The 21,027-nt window shown below is 40.3% G+C and overlaps 1 protein-coding gene across 1 annotated transcript in view; it reads left to right on the plus strand.

Moving 5' to 3' along the window:
• Positions 1–21,027, plus strand: part of Pask (PAS kinase) — a 352,511-nt gene that overhangs the window by 85,577 nt on the left and 245,907 nt on the right. The window contains exon 2 of the mRNA XM_070104515.1: positions 5,339–5,409. Within this exon, the coding sequence (XP_069960616.1) occupies positions 5,339–5,409 (71 nt within the window). The remainder of the gene's footprint in view (positions 1–5,338; positions 5,410–21,027) is intronic.

Genomic DNA, 21,027 nt, shown 5'->3' on the forward strand with positions numbered 1-21,027 from the left:
TATTTCCTTTTTTAGTCTTGAACTTTCTTTTTTCTTCCATAGTTGTCCTTTTCACCTATTCCACTATCTCCCCTCACTTTGTTATACATTTCTTTAGTTTCCTCTCAGAGAATGTTTAACTCTCTTTCCCGCTCTGTCAATTTGTTTTTCATACCTGCTGTTATATCTTAGAATTGCCATCCTCCTTTTACTTCTTCCCGTCGATTTTTACTGCTCTTTTAATTTTTTGTTTTCTTTCGAGTTCCCAACAGTTACGTGAACATGTTCTGCTTGTTAATTTAGCTTCTGTAGGTAATGGAGAGACTGTCAGTGATGCCAGATACTGCAGAAAACCTGTGTTGGTTCCGCTCTCCCACAGTCAAATGTATAAGTTCTTCCTGTGATTTTAGCCACGTCATATGATGGAGAGGCTGTCAGTTACTGCAGTGTGTGTGTGTGTGTGTGTGTGTGTGTGTGTGTGTGTGTGTGTGTGTGTGTGTGTGGGATAGTAGTAGTGTGCGTGTGTGGTGGTAGTAATAGTTGTGTATGTGGTGGTGGTGGTAGTAGTGTGAGAGAAGCTTAGGACAGTGGGTCAGACACCCCAGGTTCAGCATCATGAACACCGTGTAACGTTTGGTCAGCGTTGCGTCAGAAACCTTGGTACACGTGATGACCTCGTGTTGCTGCTGCTGTTGCTGCTGCCCCTTTGGCAGCCTCCCACCCAGCCTGGTGACGTTTTCCCGTAGCCAGGCTGTCTACAACATGTCGCTTCATACTTGTATAACGAGCCCACATAGATAATTAGTATTGTGAGTGGCCACGTGATTATTATTATTATTATTATTATTATTGGATCAAGAGCCCTTCACCGACGTAAAAGTATTCCCTGTTTGGTTGAAGACTGAGCATAGAAAGCTCTTCCTGTTTTCTGGGCATTATTTAGACTTGCATAGATATGGGGTGTCTGGTAATTTATGATCTGAGCTATACTAGGTTCATATATTTTTTTTTTTTGTTTAATGGTGCATAAGTTGCTGTTTTACGTTGAACCAGTGTCACTTTTCATGTTCTTTAGATCTCAGCTGATTTCCAGACAGTTCTTAAGCTGTGCTTGTTGACCAGTACCTCCCAAGACTAACAGAGATGGACTCGGATGTAATTCGTGATTGACAGTCCGTAATGTACTTGCTTATAAAATATTGCGCAAAAAAAGCAGTGTTGTTTAAAAATATAACAAATTCGTAAATTCTGAGGCAGGTTGTATAACAACATATCACAGTCCACAACACTTGAGTCATACCCTTCAACCATGCTACAACGCGGGTGTCATGTTCCTGAGAAAAACGTCGTATATTAATATTCTTCGTTCTTCTCAGCAAGGAATATGGACAGAAAGTAAGGTTGTATTTAAGAAATTGACTGTTAGCACTCGAAAAAATCCACACTGTGATATGTGTAGCTGTGCATATCTCTCATACTATCTGTTAATGGGCGGAGACCAGCTCTCATAAGTTGGAAACGAAATACTACATAAATATTGCGTATTAAGAAACATACAGGAACGTAAAGCTAATCGTATGATGAATATGAATAGAAAATAGTAAGTGTTATGTCATACGTTCAGGAAACAAAGAAAAGACCAGCAATCCTCTCAATACCAAACATTTTTTGACTTCGCTTTCGCCCTTATCCCAGAAGGATGATACTGAGCCCTGAGTGGCTGTTGTCTACCAGTTTCCTTCCTGCTTTTGGCAATGTTGAACCCACGATTAAACCCGGGTCCTTGGGCTGTAAGCCCAAGGACCCGGGTTTAATCGTGCGTTAGTAGAGACATAAGTTTCCTTACATCTGTCGCCGTGTTCTCCTAGCAGTAAAATGGGTACCTGGGTGTTAACCGACTGCTGAGGGTAGCATCTTGGGCGGTGATAGTTGGCTGTACAGTAGAAAGGAATGGGCTTCTAAATGAGTTGAAGTAGGATAATTCTTAACCAGTACATTCATCGGTATAAAGAAACATCTAGTTTAGACGGTAGAGAGATGATGCGAGGTAGTAAAAGGATATTACCTTCAGACTGGAGTCGCGAAGCTGTAACATGGAATCAGGATGACTAGGGACATTGTCAAGAACAAGGAGAACCTTGAACGCAGGGTTTGTTTTTGCAAGCCACGTCCTTTACTACATCGTGTAGCAGTTTGCAAGGAACAGTCACGGCTCATATGGTTTTGATGATTCCCGTACCACTGAATCCCACTCATTTGTTAGTAGACACCTGGAGGATGCCTGTATACAATTGTGTTACCGCCTTATACCTTATTACCGTCGTAATCTCCCCTCTCCTATGTGCGGATTATTTGTGTATTGTGCCTTTTTGTTCTTGATACCTTCTTGTTTATGGTGCCCCCACTATAGTACCTGTACCATTAAGATAGTCATTACATAACAATCCCTGCCAGGTAGTTGTTTTCTCAGACTAATGCAGTAACAGCTGTTAGCTGTTGGTTGACCTAGCTGAGTATTGTTTTGGTTGGACATTAGATTAGCAGCAGTTGATGGGAACGCTTGCCAGTGTGACGTTTCCCAGTCTTGCGGGTTGTCTAAATGAGATGTAATTGAGAGAACCGGTGACTGCTGTTGTAAGTGTTTAGTGGGAACTTGAATGTATTAATATGTCAAGAACACGGTGAAAAAGACGGAGGGGGTGGAATACGAGCCAGAAAGTCTGGACTCTCTTTATCTCAGATACATTAGACATATATAAAATAATGTAGGAGGAGCCTCAGACTCCTAGCATAGCATTTCAGGCCGCTAGCAACCAAGCAGTCCTGATCTTTAACTAACGGGTGGACGTGACACTGGAGAGGGTCTCAAGGGAGGTTCCTTGCTGCTGGTGATAGGCTTTTGATTCATGGAATTAAAACTGTCCTTCCTTCCCGTGGACCGAACATGATTGTCTCCCATTCCACAGGTGCTATATGACCCCCTGTGGATTTAGCGCTTACCCATAAATATAAAAAGAGAGGGCCTATACAAGGATGATAGCCTTCAGTTTATTGGAAAATGGAATGAAAGACAATGAGACAAAGTACTTTACCATAAGATACTGGGAGGTGAAATTAATGTAGAGGAGAAGAGAGAGTACAAAAAGCGGAGTGAGGCTGAGGTGAAGAGCAACAGTTGCTAAGCACTAGAGGATGGCCCCTTCAAGAGAGATGCTTAGATGGTGGTTAAGCGGTCTCTATCCAACGAATTCGAGCTACCCTCCACTTTATTGGATCAAACCCGACTACCTCTCATTCCAGGCACTCGATAAACACTATGGGTAAAGTTTAATGCTTCTCTTTGAATAAAATAAAATCATGGGAAAACTATGGATAGCAGAGGACAGCAGAGAAGTAAGCTGAATAACCAGGAACGATTATGCAAGACAGAAAAGAAACCGAGTGGTGGTGTGGAGACAACTTAACATTAAGAGCCACATCAGAACCTAAATTTCTGCACAGCAACAAGAGGAAGAGTAAGATCGTAAAGAACACGATAATAAAGTTAACGAAGGAAAACGAAGCTTACAGATGACAGAGTGCCTGTAAAGAACTGAACAAATGATGTATGTCCACAGTGGAATCAAGGATAACACGGAGATGTAATAAATAAATAAAAACCAGTGGAGACCGGGAAATATTCACAGCATGGAAGTGACTTCTGAACATAAAATACTATTAAGCGAATTAAACACAAAAGCAGGACAAAGTAGTGTATCATGAGTTCTGAGAGATGGAACAAACGCACTTATAAATGCTAGCAAAAATAGGGCAGCTGCTAAAAATATTGGAAAATGGAGAATGTCGTCCCAATATTCAGGAAATAAGACAAGTAATGCTGAACTATAATCTTTATCCCTGACTTGCATAATCTGTGATGGAGAATAAAATCAGCAGGAAGATAGTGGTTTATAAATGACAGCTAGCACAGGTTTAGAGAAGGGAATTCTTATCTTACGAACCTACTGAAGTTCTGCTGTGTAGTAACAGGTGAAGCAACGCTATGTTGGTGGACTGCATATTTCAGGCTTTTAAGAATGCATATGATACTGTACATAATTAGAGACTGATGCATAAATTGAAAGATGAGGCAAGGTATAACAGGAAAGACATTACAGTGGATTCCAGAATGTTCATCATGGAGGAAGCACAAGAACAGTCAGGAATGACGAGTAGGGTTTCACAGGGGGTAGTTCTGAAGTCAGTAATGCTTCTCGTATAGATAAACAACATATCAGAAGTCTATGTGTCGCTGTTCATTGCAGACTGGAGAATACGGAGATAAAGACTACAAGATAGACTACATGAATTGTCAGACAAGTGTTTACACGAATTCTGTGGTAAGGGTTCTTAAGTGGAGTAATAGTGAAATCCCACTGCTGTCACCATTTGTCGTAAGGGTTCTTAAGTGGAATGATGGTGAATGATAACTCATTGAAACTGTTGTACTTAGTATAGTGAGTAAATACGTGGTAGGAAGGCCAGTCTGCGTCTGATGCCGTCTGATGTTTTGACTAGCTGAGGGTACGTGACAGTGACAAACTGCCACGTACGCCCTTGCAGGATCTAGTATCTAGTATTACGGGTGGGGCAGCGTCATAGCAAGGTTCAAGCAATGCTGACATAACAGTATTTGAAAAGTCCGTGGCATCACGGCTAGCGTATTTGAAATATGCTGGCAATTCATCCGGATTTTATATGCTTAATATGAAGCGATAAACATTAGTGTAACACTTAGCACAAGGAGTGTTGGAGGCTAGAGCCTTCCTCCACCAGAAGAGAAACATGCTTGCTGCTTAACTGTACTCATAAGTAAGAACACCCGATTCCAGACTATATTGAAGAGCAAAAAGTCAGAATACAGTGACTGGAACAATGCACAAATAACCTGCACATAGAAGTAAACACACCTATGACGACGTTTCGGTCCAACTTGGACCATTTACAGAGACTGTTGTGAAGGCTTACTCAGCCCTGTAACAACTTCAGTCAGTATTACTAAGGCTGGCTCCTCCTCAGGAAAATTAATGAATAGAAAAAGAACAAAAACTGACAAACATAAACACTTTATTATTTAGAAAATATAAAATATAAAACACTTAAATATGAAATATTGATCCTACATTAAAGAAAATGAAAAATATAAATGATAACTGAATTCAATGCTAATATAAATGTATATAAAATGTGGGTGTCTGGTGTTGGTGACACTGCATGTTGTTGAAATCGCCGTTGCTGATGATGGGGGGGGTCGCAGGTGTTGATGACAACCCACCCGCTCGTTCTTCACAGATTTTCTAGCTTTCAATAATCCTTTCAGATGACAGGAAAGCAGGTTTTCTCCACTGCAATGATGAGGGGTTATATCCTGCTACTTGCATACACAAACAGGTAAGTGGATCAAAATTCGGGACATCTCAGAACGTTAGTCCTTCTCCTTCAGTTCTACTAGTTGATTGGCAGGTGACCCTCTCTGTCATCCAAGAGTAGTGCTGGGAGCTGTGAGTCTAGTGATTACTGTTTGGACCAGAGCCCCACACATCACCTTTCGGGGGGGGGGGGAGAAGGAGGGGAAGGGATAGCGGGAGCTAGACTGACCCTACCTTAACAAGCAGCCGGCAATCAAACTATCACTTTCGGGTGGGGGGAAAAAAAAGGCGGGAATAGCGGGAGCTAGACTTGCCTTACCTTAACAAGTAGCCGGCAAGCAAACTATCACTTTCGGGGAGGGGGGAAAAAGGGGGGGATAGCGGGAGCTGGACTTACCCTACCTTAACAGGTAGCCGGCAATGAAACTATTGTTACTATATCGCTACTCCTATCTATTGAACTTTTCCCTCACACTCTCCCATACCAAGACTTATAGTCAAGGAGTATAAGAAGAATAGGTGAGGAAAAAGTTCTAACATGTGGAAGTCGCATAAGGCAACAAATCTTCTACTGACTGTCACGACTTAACCAGTCAGAGAAAGAATTGGATGAACCATTGATATACACAATATGGAACTTAAAAGCCTGGAGTGCCAGTGTCCACCTCAAGAGGCGACTGTTGGTTCCCTTAAAAGTTTCTAGGTATATCAAAGGTTTGTGGTCCGTTTCTAAAATGAATTCTTTTCCCAGCAAATAAAATTTAAGTTTGGAGATACCCCACACAAGGGCTAAACATTCCTTTTCTATTGTGGAGTATCTCGTTTCTGCGGGAAGGAGTTTCCGGCTTAGGAAGCATACAGCGAAGGGAGTACCATCATGGTATTGTAGTAACACCGCACCTAAGCCAGTATTGGAGGGATCAGTTCTTAAGCAAAATGTTTTATTAATATCTGGAATCTTAAGTATAGGGTCTTTCGAAAAGATACTTTTAATCTCATTAAACTTTTCCCAAGCTACGTCGGAAAGTTCAAGAGGTTCCTTCACAGACTTTTTAAGGAAGTCGGATAAGATGCCTGTAAAATCAGTAAGGTTCGGGATAAACCGTGCATAAAAATTTACAGAACCAAGAAAGCTACGCATGAGCTTCTTGGTTTTGGGGAATTTAAATTCTAATAAAGCTTTGATCTTACTGGGGAGAGGCTGCAGAGAGTTATTATAAAGTATCAGTCCAAGATATCTAATCTTGTTATACCCAAGGAAGTATTTCTTCGGCTTGGCAGTGAGGCCATGTGAGCGTAACCTACGTAAAACTGATGTTAATGTTTGGATATGCTCGCCCCACATGGATGTCATTACGTAAATGTTATCAAAATAAACTGAAACATTTGGCATATTACCCAAGACCTTTCTCATCAGTCTCACGTAGGTAGCACAGGCAGTTACCAAACCGAAGGGCATTGTTCTATATTGCATCAGTCCTTGGTGTGTAGGAAAAGCAGTGTACTGCTTAGAAGAAGGATCTAACATTACTTGATGATATGCCTGCGCAATATCAATTTCTGAAAAGAAGGAAGCTCATAAAATTTGTGTAGATCGCTATCTATTAAGGGCATAGGCTCAGCATCCCACCGAGTTATAGCATTAAGGCCTCTGAAGTCAATAGCAAGTCTATATGAATTATCCTCCTTAACCATGAGTACTGGTGAGCAATATGCAGATATTTAAGGTTCAATGATCTTTAGTTTTAATAATTTGTCTACCTCTCGGTCAAATGCATCCCTAAGGTGAACTGGAACTGGGTATAATTTTCGTTTGATAGGATTGTCCGTCACTAAGTCAATCTTATGGACTACCGTGGAGGTAACACCTGGAATATCAGTAAAGACGTCTGAAAAGTTACACATTGAAGTAGTTCATGTCTCTTATGGTCATCCAAAGATTCATTAATATTAATGTTGGTTGCGCCCAAGTGGTCAAGAGTCACCAAGTCATGTAGTTCTTCATCATAGTCTAAGTTAGAGGTGTCAATTACACACACCTTACATTCTTCATTCGTCTTATCAAGTTCGTGTGGAAAAACTAAGTCAAAGTTATTAAGGCAGTTGACCGAATTTCTTCGGTAATATTTCTTAAGGATGTTGATATGATAAAGCTTAGGTTTCCCCTTGACTTCTATGAGGTAGTCAACTTTCCCACAAATTTTTAATACTTTATATGGACCTTTCCATGCTACTAATAATTTATTTGAATTGATAGGCAAAAGTGCCAGAACTTCATCCCCTACTTTAAAGCTTCTCCTCTGACTTTTGGAATCAAAATAGGTTTTGTACTGGTCCATTGACAAGCTTAGATTTTTCGAAACTATGTCAGAGGTCTCCTCAAGTTTGGATCTAAGGTCAAGGAGAAACTGGTAAGAAGACTGAACCTCAGCACTCACCTCCTCATTAGTCCATAAGTCATGAAGGATGGACAATGGGCCTCTGGCCTGTCTACCATAGAGAAGTTCAAAAGGTGAAAACCCCAAAGAGTCACTGGGAACTTCCCTCATGGCAAACAAAGCACAGGGTAGGTAACGATGCAACTCCTTAGGTTTAAGGGAGCAAAGTTTCCTTAAAATGGACTTGAGAATCGAATGCTGGCGCTCAATCCTCCCATTACAGCTGGGATGATAGGGTGTGGTGAAGAGAGGCTTCACTCCCAGAAGTTAGTATAGATGTTGCATTAAGTCAGATGTGAATTGTGTCCCACGGTCAGACAAAATTTCTCTAGGGATGCCCACTCTGGAGAAGATGGACAAAAGGGCTTCAGCCACCTCTGTAGTAGTTATGGTCTTTAAGGGAACGGCTTCAGGGAAACTCGAAGCATAATCAACTGATGTTAATATATATCTATGTCCCCCAGATGAAAGTGGAGATAAAGGACCAACGATGTCAATAGCTACTCTTTCAAACGGTACCGTAAAGATAGGCATTTTGACCATAGGTACTCGCCTGGTACCTGGGGAGGATGACAGTTGGCAAACCTTACACGATCTACAATAGGTAGTGACATCTGAGGACATTTATGGCCAAAAATAGGTTTCCCTAATTTTATTTAAGGTTTTACCATGCTAGAAATGTCCGGCCACTGGCAGGTCATGAGCCATTTTAAGAACAGTCTCTCTGCATTGACTTGGAACAACTAAGATGGAATAGTCTATCTCATCTGAATTTAATTTGAATACTGACTTGTACAAGATACCTTTTATATATTCAAATTTATATGAAAAGTTTTTCCTTTGGATAACTTGATTTTGTTTAGCGGCATTATGACAATTCTGAAGAGAAGGGCAATTATGTTGCAAATTGACAAAGGAGTCCTTCGATACATCTAAAGGCTTAAAGTCAGGGAAAATCAAAGGATGGACAGTAGGAGAAGCCTGGGCTTTGGTCTGAGCCCTAGTCAAGACATTTATTGCATCGGAGGTGATATCTTTACTTTCATCTAACAAGTGAACCGGTGATCCTACTACCTCGCTTTCGAGAGTAGCATCAATGGTTTTTAATCCCACATGAATCTCACGAGACATTGTCTCATCTGAACTTTCGAGGGGCTTCTCTGACTCTACAGGAAGAGGATCTGAAACACTTATGTCCATCTTTGGTGTTGAAAGGTCAATCTCAGAAGGAAGAATGGCACCTTTTACGTTACCTATTAGCACGGAGCAAGAAGTGATGGGAGCTAGTACGGCTTCAGACCAACCTGTGAACCATTTAGACCTAATGTAACAACGGATGGTAGGAAAAGTGTCCGTACTGCCCAAGTAGTCTGAAAGTATAGCAGAGGAATGAGTTTCTTTAAGGTTAGGGAACAGCTTATCAGAAATGACTATACATGTGCATCCAGTGTCTCTTAAAATGGTAGATACATTAAGTCCATTAACTGTTCCTGAACAGAAGGGTGCTTGGTCATTACAGTCTTTAAAACATCTTCCAACTTTTTGGACCTTAGAATTATTATTATTATTATAATCAAAAAGAAGCGCTAAGCCACAAGGGCTATACAGCTTGGACCTTAGAAGGACAATCTGGATGTTTATGTCCCTTAACACCACACAAATGACAAACAGGAATAAAAGAAGTCATTTTACTTTCCACTAGAGGTTTTGATTTCTTAAGGTCTGATGAACCCTTGCCCTTAGGGTTCGATCCCTTTAGGTCTTTATAGGAATTGTGAGCCTCAGCATACAGGTCAGCAGCCTCAACAACTTCCTCAGCTTTAATCAGGTTATGTTCTCTAATGAATGTTCGTATCTGGTGAGGAAGAGCTGTCCAGAACTGGTCAGCAACCATGAAGTCTCTAAGAGATTCATAACTGTGATCAATTCCTGAACTCTCTATCCAAAAGTCGAACAAACGAAAGAGTGTTACCTGTAACTGCTGAAAGTTCTGGCCAGGCTGTAAGGTGGCATACCTGAAATCTTTCCTGTAAGAATTAGTGTTTTTTTTGATATGCTTTAAGGATTGCCTTCTTCAGTAGGTTATAATTACATATAATATCCTGCGACAAAGTTGCATAGATATTCAAAGCAGTACCAGAAAATAACATTCCTAACCTGGTAGCCCAGGTGTCAGCAGGCCATTCACAGAGGGTAGCGTTATTTTCAAACCTGATAATGTATGAAGTTATGTCTTCCCCCTCTGTGAAGGGAGGTAAATTAGGTGTTGGAATATGTGCACTAGCTGCATGATGTTCAAGTACTCCTTCCTCTAATTGTTGTTGTGTCAAAGTTAACTTTTTATTCTCTAATTCAAGGCGAGATTTTTCGAGCTCGCGATCCTTTTCTCTCTCTATTAACTCAAGTTCTCTAGCTTTTTCCTCACGTTCTCTAGTTTTTTCTTCAACTTCTCTATCCTTGGCTCTTTCCTCAAGTTCTCTTAATTTAACCTGTTCCTCATGTATCTTAGCTTGTTTCTCACGTATTTTAGCTTGTTCCTCACGTTCTCTAGCTCTTTCTTCACGATCAAGTCTGTCACACTCCTTTTTGTCTTCTCTTTCTCTTTCTAACTGTCTTTTTTGGATTTCTCTCTCAATTCTCTCTCTCTCCTTTTTCTCCTGTCATTCAAGGTTCTCTTTCTCCTTTTTCTCTTCTCTTCCGATTCTCTCTCTCCTTTTCTTCATCTCTTTCCCTTTCTAACTGTCTTTCTTCTCTCTCAATTCTCTCTCTTTCAAGTCTTTCCTGGATCTTAGCACTAATGAAAGATTCTAAATTTTTCCCTGTTATTCCTAACTTACTTCCAGCGTTCATCCAAAACTGGTATTCCTCCATGCTTGCAAGAATAACTTAAACTATCAGGGGAAATGAAACGGGTATTAAAGAAAACGGAGGGTTCAATTCCTGCTCCGCTCAAACTGTAAATAAACCAGAGGGCTCGATCCCTGCTTCAATTAAACTATGTATTAATTAAAACGAAGGGTTCTATGCTGGCTCCAAGCAAACAGTAAGTAGAATGGGGTCACTTGACCATCAAATCTTCTCACCAACAAATCAAGAGTGTCCTATGACAGTTCCCTTGATATAATAAAGAGCTCAATGAAACAAATTGTCACTGGAAAATCTCGGGTCCCTAGAGTCTAATCCTCCAAAGTGTTTCAAGCTCACACAAAAATAGATGGCAGAATTAACTAGTATTCCTGTCTTGACTTGACTTACAATAAATTGAGACTATAACAATCACCAAATCTTTCAAATACCTGTACTATAGTCCTACCATAGAGAATGATTACTCATGGCTGGTGGTAACCGTCTGTGGTATGCGGCGTTGAAGTTCCAATGGTAGATTCGAGATGGAGTTGAATCTTGATTCAGTAGAGTTGATCCTGGCAAGGTCGCCACTTGTGAAGGCTTACTCAGCCCTGTAACAACTTCAGTCAGTATTACTAAGGCTGGCTCCTCCTCAGGAAAATTAATGAATAGAAAAAGAACAAAAACTGACAAACATAAACACTTTATTATTTAGAAAATAAAAAATATAAAACACTTAAATATGAAATATTGATCCTACATTAAAGAAAATGAAAAATATAAATGATAACTGAATTCAACACTAATATAAATGTATATAAAATGTGGGTGTCTGGTGTTGGTGACACTGCATGTTGTTGAAATCGTAGCCGTTGCTGATGATGGGGGGGGGTCGCAGGTGTTGATGACAACCCACCGGCTCGTTCTTCACAGATTTTCTAGCTTTCAATAATCCTTCCAGATGACAGGAAAGCAGGTTTTCTCCACTGCAATGATGAGGGGTTATATCCTGCTACTTGCATACACAAACAGGTAAGTGGATCAAAATTCGGGACATCTCAGAACGTTAGTCCGTCTCCTTCAATTCTACTTGTTGATTGGCAGGTGACCCTCTCTGTCATCCAAGAGTAGTGCTGGGAGCTGTAAGTCTAGTGATTACTGTTTGGACCGGAGCCCCACATGTCACCTTTCGGGGGGGGGAAGAAGGAGGGGAAGGGATAGCGGGAGCTAGACTGACCCTACCTTAACAAGCAGCCGGCAATCAAACTATCACTTTCGGGATGGGGGGAAAAAAAAGGCGGGAATAGTGGGAGCTAGACTTGCCTCACTTTAACAAGTACCTGGCAAGCAAACTATCACTTTCGGGGAGGGGGAAAAAGGGGGGGGGAGAGCGGGAACTGGACTTACCCTACCTTAACAAGTAGCCGGCAATGAAACTATTGTTACTATATCGCTACTCCTATCTATTGAACTTTTCCCTCACACTGTAAATGGTCTAATTTGGACCAAAACGTCGTCGTAAGCTTCTCTCTCCTATGTCTGGGTTATTTACGTATAGAGTATATTGACTGAAAACGGCGGCGCATGAGCGTCCATTGAACTTAAGAACTGTGTCAAGTTAAAGAATGAGACACTAGTGCAATATCTGGGAATATTTGCTGAGGAAACGTTTCGCCAGCCAGTGGCTTCTTTAGTCCAATACAGAGAAGGACGGTTTGAAAAACCGACAAGTTGAAGATTGAGACACTTACGCAGCATATGGGAATCTTTATTCAGGAAACGTTTCGCCACACAGTGGCTTCATCAGTCCAATACAAAGAGGAAGGCGTAAGGAGAGGAGGAGTATGAGGTAATCAGTCCCTCAGCCTGGAGTCGATGTGTTCAGTCCATCAATCTTGTAGAATGATGGACTGAACACATCGAGTCCAGGCTGAGGGACTGATTACCTCATACTCCTCCTCTCCTTACGCCTTCCTCTTTGTATTGGACTGATGAAGCCACTGTGTGGCGAAACGTTTCCTGAATAAAGATTCCCATATGCTGCATAAGTGTCTCAATCTTCAACAGAGAAGAACGGTGAAAGATGAGAATGAGGTAATTAGTTCCTTAGGACATAATATACAGTACTGCATATGAGACACCTATCGTAGTGTGCAGCACTAGCCTACAGCTAACGTCTTAGCGTACACGTAATGAAACAAAGTCTACTTAGCAAAGAGTGGATTAGTGAAATTGGTGTTGTTAAGAGGTTTGGCCACGGGCAGACACACCACACAGCCAAGGTGGTAAACAAGGATGGGAAAATGCCAAGCGCTTGCGTGACTCAAGTATTTGATGCGGGTGCCAAAAATTTGAACAGCATGTGAGGATTTATAAAAAAAATATTTACAGGTGTGTAAGGGGTGATGGCGGGGTGCACGTGATGCTTGGTAGACGTGCTCTGAATCTCGAATTGTGGGTAATCCAGCTGTATAACCCTTGTGGCTTAGCGCTTATTTTTGATTATAATAATAATGTGGGTAATCCAATGTTTTCAGAATTATTATTATTATTACTCTGTTATCTTTAGTTACATGCTTGAATCTATAGATGATGGTAAAAGAATAATCACTGTTCTTAGTGATGATGTATTTACAGTATGTTATTGATGTACTGGTGCTGAATAAAAGCCCATTGATAACATTCAGATGGATCGCTTTGGTGGCACATCCATTGACATCAGTGCATCAGAACGCTAGTGTTCAACTGCCTGGTATGCATGTCATCGCAGATTGTTAGTGTCAGATGAATCAACTACGTTTGAAAATCTTCTCCAAGAAAGCAGCAGCACCATCAAGCAGAATCCTTCCACAGATAATAAAAGCCCACCACCTGTCAACATTATGTACTTTGGCTGGAAAGTAATTGATAATCGTGCCGTGCCTGGGACTTCAATTGTGGTCCTGTGCCTCCTGCAGCACTCTTGAAGGTTATCACCTGCAACTACCAAGCTCTAAAGTATGTGCTGGAAAGAGTTCCAGCTGTGTTACTGCTGGTACAGTATCATGCATCAGCTGATGCCACTTGTTCACCCACTCAGGGAGGTTATCTTACCTTGAGACAATTTTAGGGGGGTCACTTCCCCCCGACCTGGTCTCGGACCATTCCTCCTGGTTGCTGGCTTGTTCACCCATACATTGGTGAGGATCAAGAACTGACGAAGTTCCTCTTGAAGACAAGTTTGTTGGTAATATTCTTTATGCACGAATAGAGGTTGAGGTCTCCTTAAATTTATTGCTGTCTCTTAAATGTCCCATCGCGCCCCTATTTTTTGTTGGATATTTGCACCATCTGCCAAGTCTCTTGCTTTCATATTGAGTTATTCAGTGTACAAGTGTAAATTATGATTTACCGTTCTTGCCTACATTCCAAGGAGAACAATTCAAGGTACTTCAAGGATTCCCAGTAGTTCAGAAGCTTGACTGAATTTATACAGACTGAAATTTTTCTGTTATTCAGCTCTGCAATTTCTCCTCCCTTCAAGAGCCCGTTAATAAGTAGCAGTATTCCAGAGATAGTCATCATTGGATCGGCATTTCTTGTTTTGAATGTTCTGGTTATCCAGCCAATCATTTTTTTTTCCTTGCAGTAGTAATATTTGTAATCCGGTGCATAAGGGAGGTAGTAGAGCACTAGCTAAAAATTACAAACCAGTAGCCCAAACCTCTCGTATCATAAAAGGGTGATGGGACGGCAGATTACAAATTTCATGGACCATCACAATCAGCATAACTCGAACCAGCATGGTTTTAGAGCAGGACGATCATGCCTGTCACCGCTGCTGAACCATTATGACAAAATTAAGGAGGCATTGGCAGACGACCAAAACGCAGTGTGATTTACACAGATTTTGCAAAGGCGTTTGATAAATGCGACCATGGAGTGATAGCGCACAAAATGAGGGCCATGGGTATTACGGGGAAGATAGACAGATTTTCGGTTTCCTAACACACAACACAAAAAGTAGTAATGAACAGGGCAAGATCCAGCATCAGCGAGGTCAAAAGCTCAGTGTCCCAAGGCACTGTCCTGGCACCTCTGCTGTTCCTCATCCTCATAGCAGACATAAAAACACCCGTCACACTTTTGTATCATCATTTGCAGATGACACTAAAATAAGCATGAAAGTCACTACGGTAGAGGACACTGAAAAATTACAGGAAGATATTAAGCAGGGTTTTCCAGTGGGCAGTGGATAACAACATGACGTTCAGTGGTGATAAATTCCAGCTGCTTAGATCAACCAGGATGTGATGGATATGTGGGCCAACGGGCCTCTAGCAGCAACAGCCTGGTTGACCAGGCAAGCACCAGACCAGCCTGTCCCATGGCCGGGCTCAGAGAGTAGAGCAATTCTCGAAACTCTTCAAATGTATTTTAAAGGTAAGACATTGTCACTCACAAGTCTCCCAAATGGATATTCCGCTGTACTGAATAATTCTGGTTTATTTTTTCAGTCTTTAATTCGTCAATTGTTAGACTTGAGTTATATCTGAGCGAAGGTTCGCTGTGTCTTCGATGAACGCCACAAATTTAAGCATCTACAAAGGATGATAAAACGCTGTGATTTATGTTCCTGCCTATATCACATACATCAGACTTTATCAGTACTCTCATGGAAGATGAAAATGATGACAGTGAACAGTTATAAAAAGTTTTTGAATAACTGCCAGCAGTTTTGCAATCCTTATTTGCCTTTAACCCTTAAACCGTCCAAGCAGATCTACGTTCACATGCGTAGTGCTCCAAAAGTAGATCTACGTTTTTTTTTTTTTTTACATATTTTCAAATATAACAAAAAAAGTAGATCAAAGTTGTTTTACACGTTTTCAAATGTAAAAAAAGAAAAGAAGATTACTTTTTTTACATCCAAATGTTGAAAAAACGTAGATCTACGTTTGGACAGTTTAAGGGATAAGTTGGGTTTAGTTTGCTGTCTTTATTACCATTCGTGAACTTTTGTTTACAAAACGTAATTTGTACTTTTTTACTGTCCTGAACGCAGTAGTAAGGCATTAAACTTAAGAAAATCGTGATGAATTTGCCCATTCTCTGAATGGGGACAAGAGAGGATTAGAAATTTGAACCATCTAGAAATTCATATTAGAAGCTAAGTTATAGCCAAAATATACTGATACCCATTTTCGTGGTGGCTATCTTGAATTTGAGACAGTGTTGGATCCTGTATCAGGAACCCCTAAGGATAATAAATCTATTCCAGATTCCCCAATAAAGTGTTGAGGTGTTTGGGTAAGACTACCTGGGACACGTGTTGTGAGGACGTGTTACAGAGCCATACTTGGGTTGTAAACAAGCATCGTGACCTAGTGTCCTGTGCCAAGTCATTTTCGTCAGTACTAGGGATGAATGGGAAGGAAAACTCCCCTCCGAGAATGACGTGTGATTTCCATGGAATTTTGATAATTTTTTCGTATTTAATTACAAAGTTTTTTTTCTTTGTGCTAAGTAAAAATCATCTGTTTTATGCATTTGCAATTCCTGATTGCGTGGTTGGCACCAAGTTAGCTTGTTTTAAGTCACTACGATTGATTTGTGTTAAAGAAGTAACGTCTTGACCTACTGTCTGATGCAGGCCAAGGTGACAACGGGGCAGGACAGTTGACAGCAGTAAAAAAAAAAAATCACAGTAAATAAATAAATTTGCTTTAGGAAATAATCATACTATTTTAAAACAGACACTGGTCACAGGCTAGGCAACGTTTGAGTATCGTCAGTGAATTTCACTTTTTTCCTATTATTTTCTTTCCTTGTGAAAGCCCGGGCAGAGCGGCGTAGGAAGCCTGGCCTCCCTCCACGGACGTTTCACTAATTCTTATATTGTGATCAAAGTTTTTATATTTTCCTGTAAATTATTTTAAATAATAAGATTTGTACTTAAAAAATGTTTTACAATATACAGTAAGTGCATTGTACTTAAGGCTTATAGTGTTTCTACAGAAATATTCTGGATGTACGTGCGTTAGATAATGTAAATTTGTAAAGGTGGCGGCGCCTTAGTCTTGTAATAGTGAAGGTTGGTGTTGATAGTGCCAGTAGTCTGTCAGCTGCTTGAACTGTGTTTCACTGTTCACTCCTTCAAGGAACCTGGATACCATACAAGGTTCTCTAACCCAGCAACCGTTCCCTGCCTTGGATCAAACTTGTACTTACATTCCTCAAGCGCTCTATGATTCTAATAATAATAATAACAATGATAACAGCAATAATGTCTAAGAATTCTGTGTACAGCACGAAGCTTTTAAAAAATTATTATATATTTAAAAAACATCTTTATAGATTTTTGGCCGTTTTATACATCATAGTTTTTATAATATCAGCCGTTTGTCATACCGCGTTATATGAAACAAACATCTATAAACCTTTGGTATACCTTTGATGCGTTTCGAGAGTCTATTCTCGGAGCCCAGCCATGGGCCAGGCTCGTCTTGTGCTAGCCTAGTCAACCAGACTCTTACTGCTGGTGGCCCGCAGCCCCAGATATCCATCACAGCCTAGTTGATCTGGCACCATCATCTCTCACTTCCATTAAAGATGAGTTACTTGAGTACATTCATAGTTTTATGTTTGTAACTGAACTAATTCTCTTTTTAACGCTCCTTATATTTTTAGTATTTTTCTTCCTAAAAATGTCCACATCCGGTCACCGAAGTGTTTGTTTAACACTGTAATACAGGAGTCATAATTTAATTTCTTTATACCATATTTAATTTTACAGTGTTAGATATTATGGTTGTGTTCGCCTTTTGTTATAAAATTTAGAATGAAAACCAAGTGTTATTGGAACAATTAAAAACGAAAGATTTGTTTCATTGTAGTGAGATGATAAATACTAGTGATATACAAGACTGTAATGAGATGGTAAATACTAGTGATATACAAGACTGTAGTGAGATGGTAAATACTAGTGATATACAAAACTGTAGTGAGATAGTTAATACCAGTGATAAACAAAACTAGTGAGATGATAAATACTAGTGATATACAAGATTAGTGAGATGGTAAATACTAGTGATATACAAGACTGTAGTGAGATGGTAAATACTAGTGATATACAAAACTGTAGTGAGATAGTTAATACCAGTGATAAACAAGACTAGTGAGATGATAAATACTAGTGATATACAAGACTGTAGTGAGATGGTAAATACCAGTGATATACAAGACTGTAGTGAGATAGTTAATACCAGTGATACACAAGCCTCAGGTGCAGTGTGATGCCAAGCCAGCTACTGCCACATTACTGAGAAATTAGTCACACCACTGAAGCCTACCAGTAAGCCAGCGGTCGCCTTATCCTGACCCAATGTAAGGACAGTGGTTACCACATTCACATCTGCGTTACTAGACACTGCTGTCAGTGGTTGCTTCTTAACACTTCTTTTCCATAAGATTAAAGGGTACCACGTAGGCATGTGCTTATAGACCCCACCGCCAATAGCAGTGCTCGATATTGGGTCTCGTGGAACTTACGCTATAAGGCCAACTGTACCACTGAAATATTCAGCATGTAATGAAGACTAGTGTTGGGTGATTTTTCCCTGACACTTTAGTAATCACCAAAAATGATGTGATCCAGCAGTGTACACACCAGTTCCCCTATTTTCTAATGATATGTTATTTTTCCTCCTGTAATCTATCTTGTCCATAATTACTATCGCATTTGCTTTGCCTGCTTTCGTAAGGTGAAGTCCAGGATCTTTCCTCAATTCATTTGAGGACGATTGTGTTGCAGAGATCTGATCAAAGCTAAGATAGCAAATGCAATAGTAATGGACAAGGTGGATTATCGGGGAAAAATGACATATTTGAAAAAAGGGGGAACTGACGTGCCCCTCAACACCACACACGGTCTTCTATATACTGTACTTTCTATTTTGCTCTTCACTTTCATCGTCTTTCTTTTCATTGTTTCTTCACTTGGACATGAAAGAAACTAGGGGTCTCTTATAAAAGTAAGGTCTCTCAAAATAATGGTGTAACATTAAAAATGCAAGGTAATCGAAGTTCAGTCATAAAGGTGTGTTCCAAGTATGTACGACTAAGAGGAATAAGGACCTTAATGTTATGGGCGTGACGATACCAGAAATTTTAGATACCAATACTTTTGCTGCATTTTTTTTATTTTCAAAATGATGTAATGACAGTGTTATACATACAAGGGAATGTTTATGAATGCTTATTAAATAGCCCATTTTCTCTGAAATGGTATCATTACTCATTACTTGGCCTGTTACGTTAGTTACTGGTTGTCAAAGGCACCTGTCAATATTATGTGTAAGTAACCCTCGCAATAGTGAGGTGGAGTATTATGTTGATATTTCAAATTACACACATTTAATATTTAAAAAAATGGTTAGCATCGGCCGCTTTTTCATCGATACTGATGCCGTAAAACTGGGCGGTACCGATACTTTGGCACATCCGTACTAAATGTATAAATTTTACTGAACATTATGATTATAAAAAGTTAAATATATTTAGAAATACATAAAATTTTACTTTATTGTATGTTTCGTCATTTCAGCTGAGGGAAGAAGACAGGTCTAGGGGAGTCTAACTCAGGAAGACTTTCCCCAGGATTAAAAACTTGTATTTGACCTGATTCTGTAACTGCCTCTTTTCCACCACAACATTGTTTTATAAATCCTCTTAATATTATGTTGTCATGGAGCTTGCTTATGTCGTGTTTAATCCAAGAGTATTTGGATCTCAGTCGCACTGCTGATAATGTTGAAGGAAGAATTACAGCAACACCAACTTTTATCAGAACAACTTTGTCCAACTAAAAGGGTGTTGTACACCTTGTGTGTTCTTCACAACAGAGTTCTTCAGTAGCACGTGCTGCAATTTTCCTCGTCAATCTTAGATAAGATTTTGTTTGGATTTTTTAACCCGAAGCGTTAGCCACCCAGGATAACCCAAGATAGTGCTTCATCGAGGACTGTCTTATTTCCATTGGGGTCCTTCAGTCTTGTGCCCCAGGATGCTACCCACACCAGTCGACCAACACCCAGGTACCTATTTATTAGGTGAACGGGGACAGCAGGTGTAAAGAAACATGCCACCGAGCCGGGGATCATACCACGGACACTTCAGTGTGTGAGGCGAGTGTTGCCTACCAGGCCACAGGAACTATCAGACACCTTACTGACGACTAAATAAACCTCTTCTCCCACTGTATTATGGCCCACTATTCTAAGTGTGTTAGCGAAATAAAGGTCAATAATCTTGCCGGACAGAAAATCACCTTGAAAATTCATGACTTGTTTTCCAGTAAGTATTGTCGTCTCCTTGTATCCCTGTAATTATTGTCCCGTTGCTAGTAGCCATAATTTTTGTCTTGCTAGTTTCTAGATTTCGTTACTAGTCTCCCTGTTATCGTTTCGTAAGTTGTCCGAGTCATTATCGTGGCCTCGTATCTTAGCCAAGGCAGTGAGCTTTTTTGTGCGCGCTCTGCTCAACAAGATTAACCGACTTCACTTTGTATCGATCTCTGCTAAATAATGTGATAGTATGTAGGTCATGGTTAGTATCTTCAGCTTGTATCTTGGTATTCAAGTATCACCTTGAAACCCTCACCCGCAGCCAACTTCTTGTGAGGGGAAATAGGGCATTACCCTATTTTTTAATATCTTGTATCCTATTTTGGTTGTTGAATCCTTATGGCCTTTTTAATATGGGTTAAGATCTTATACGCAGTTTTATACTGGTTAAGACCTTATACACTATTTATATGAGACACTTGTGTAACATTTAGGTATCTATTCTGGAAACGTTTCGCCATGCAGTGGCTTCTTCAGTCCAATGCAGAGAAAGATGGAAGAAGGGGAGTTTGAGACAATCAGTCCCTTAGCCTGGACCAGATGTGCTCAGTACTTCAATCTTGACAAAGACTGACATACTGAACACATCGACTTCAGACTGAGGAACTGATTACCTCAAACTCCTCATCTTCCACCTTTCTCTGCATTGGACTGAAGAAGCCACTGGTTGGTGAAACGTTTCCAGAATAAAAATACCTAAATGTTGCATAAGTGTCTCATTTATCAACTTGTCATTTTGTAAACTGTTTATTCGCATATTCTGCTTTATACTCTGTTTTATATTGGGTGTTGAGAGAGTTTAAAACTTACCTGCTGTCTGATAATTGGCGTTAACCCCATAGGGATCATACAGTACCTGGTGAATGATGCGAAGAGGAGGCTGGATCTACTTCCTTGGATCGAAGACCCTTCAGCAGTTGATATCTATCACCCTGAAGAGTATCGTCCACCAGAATTTTTGAGACTGTGCTC

The sequence above is a fragment of the Cherax quadricarinatus genome, chromosome 5 (genome assembly GCF_038502225.1).
Source record: "Cherax quadricarinatus isolate ZL_2023a chromosome 5, ASM3850222v1, whole genome shotgun sequence".
In the NCBI taxonomy this organism is placed as follows: Eukaryota; Metazoa; Arthropoda; class Malacostraca; order Decapoda; family Parastacidae; genus Cherax; species Cherax quadricarinatus.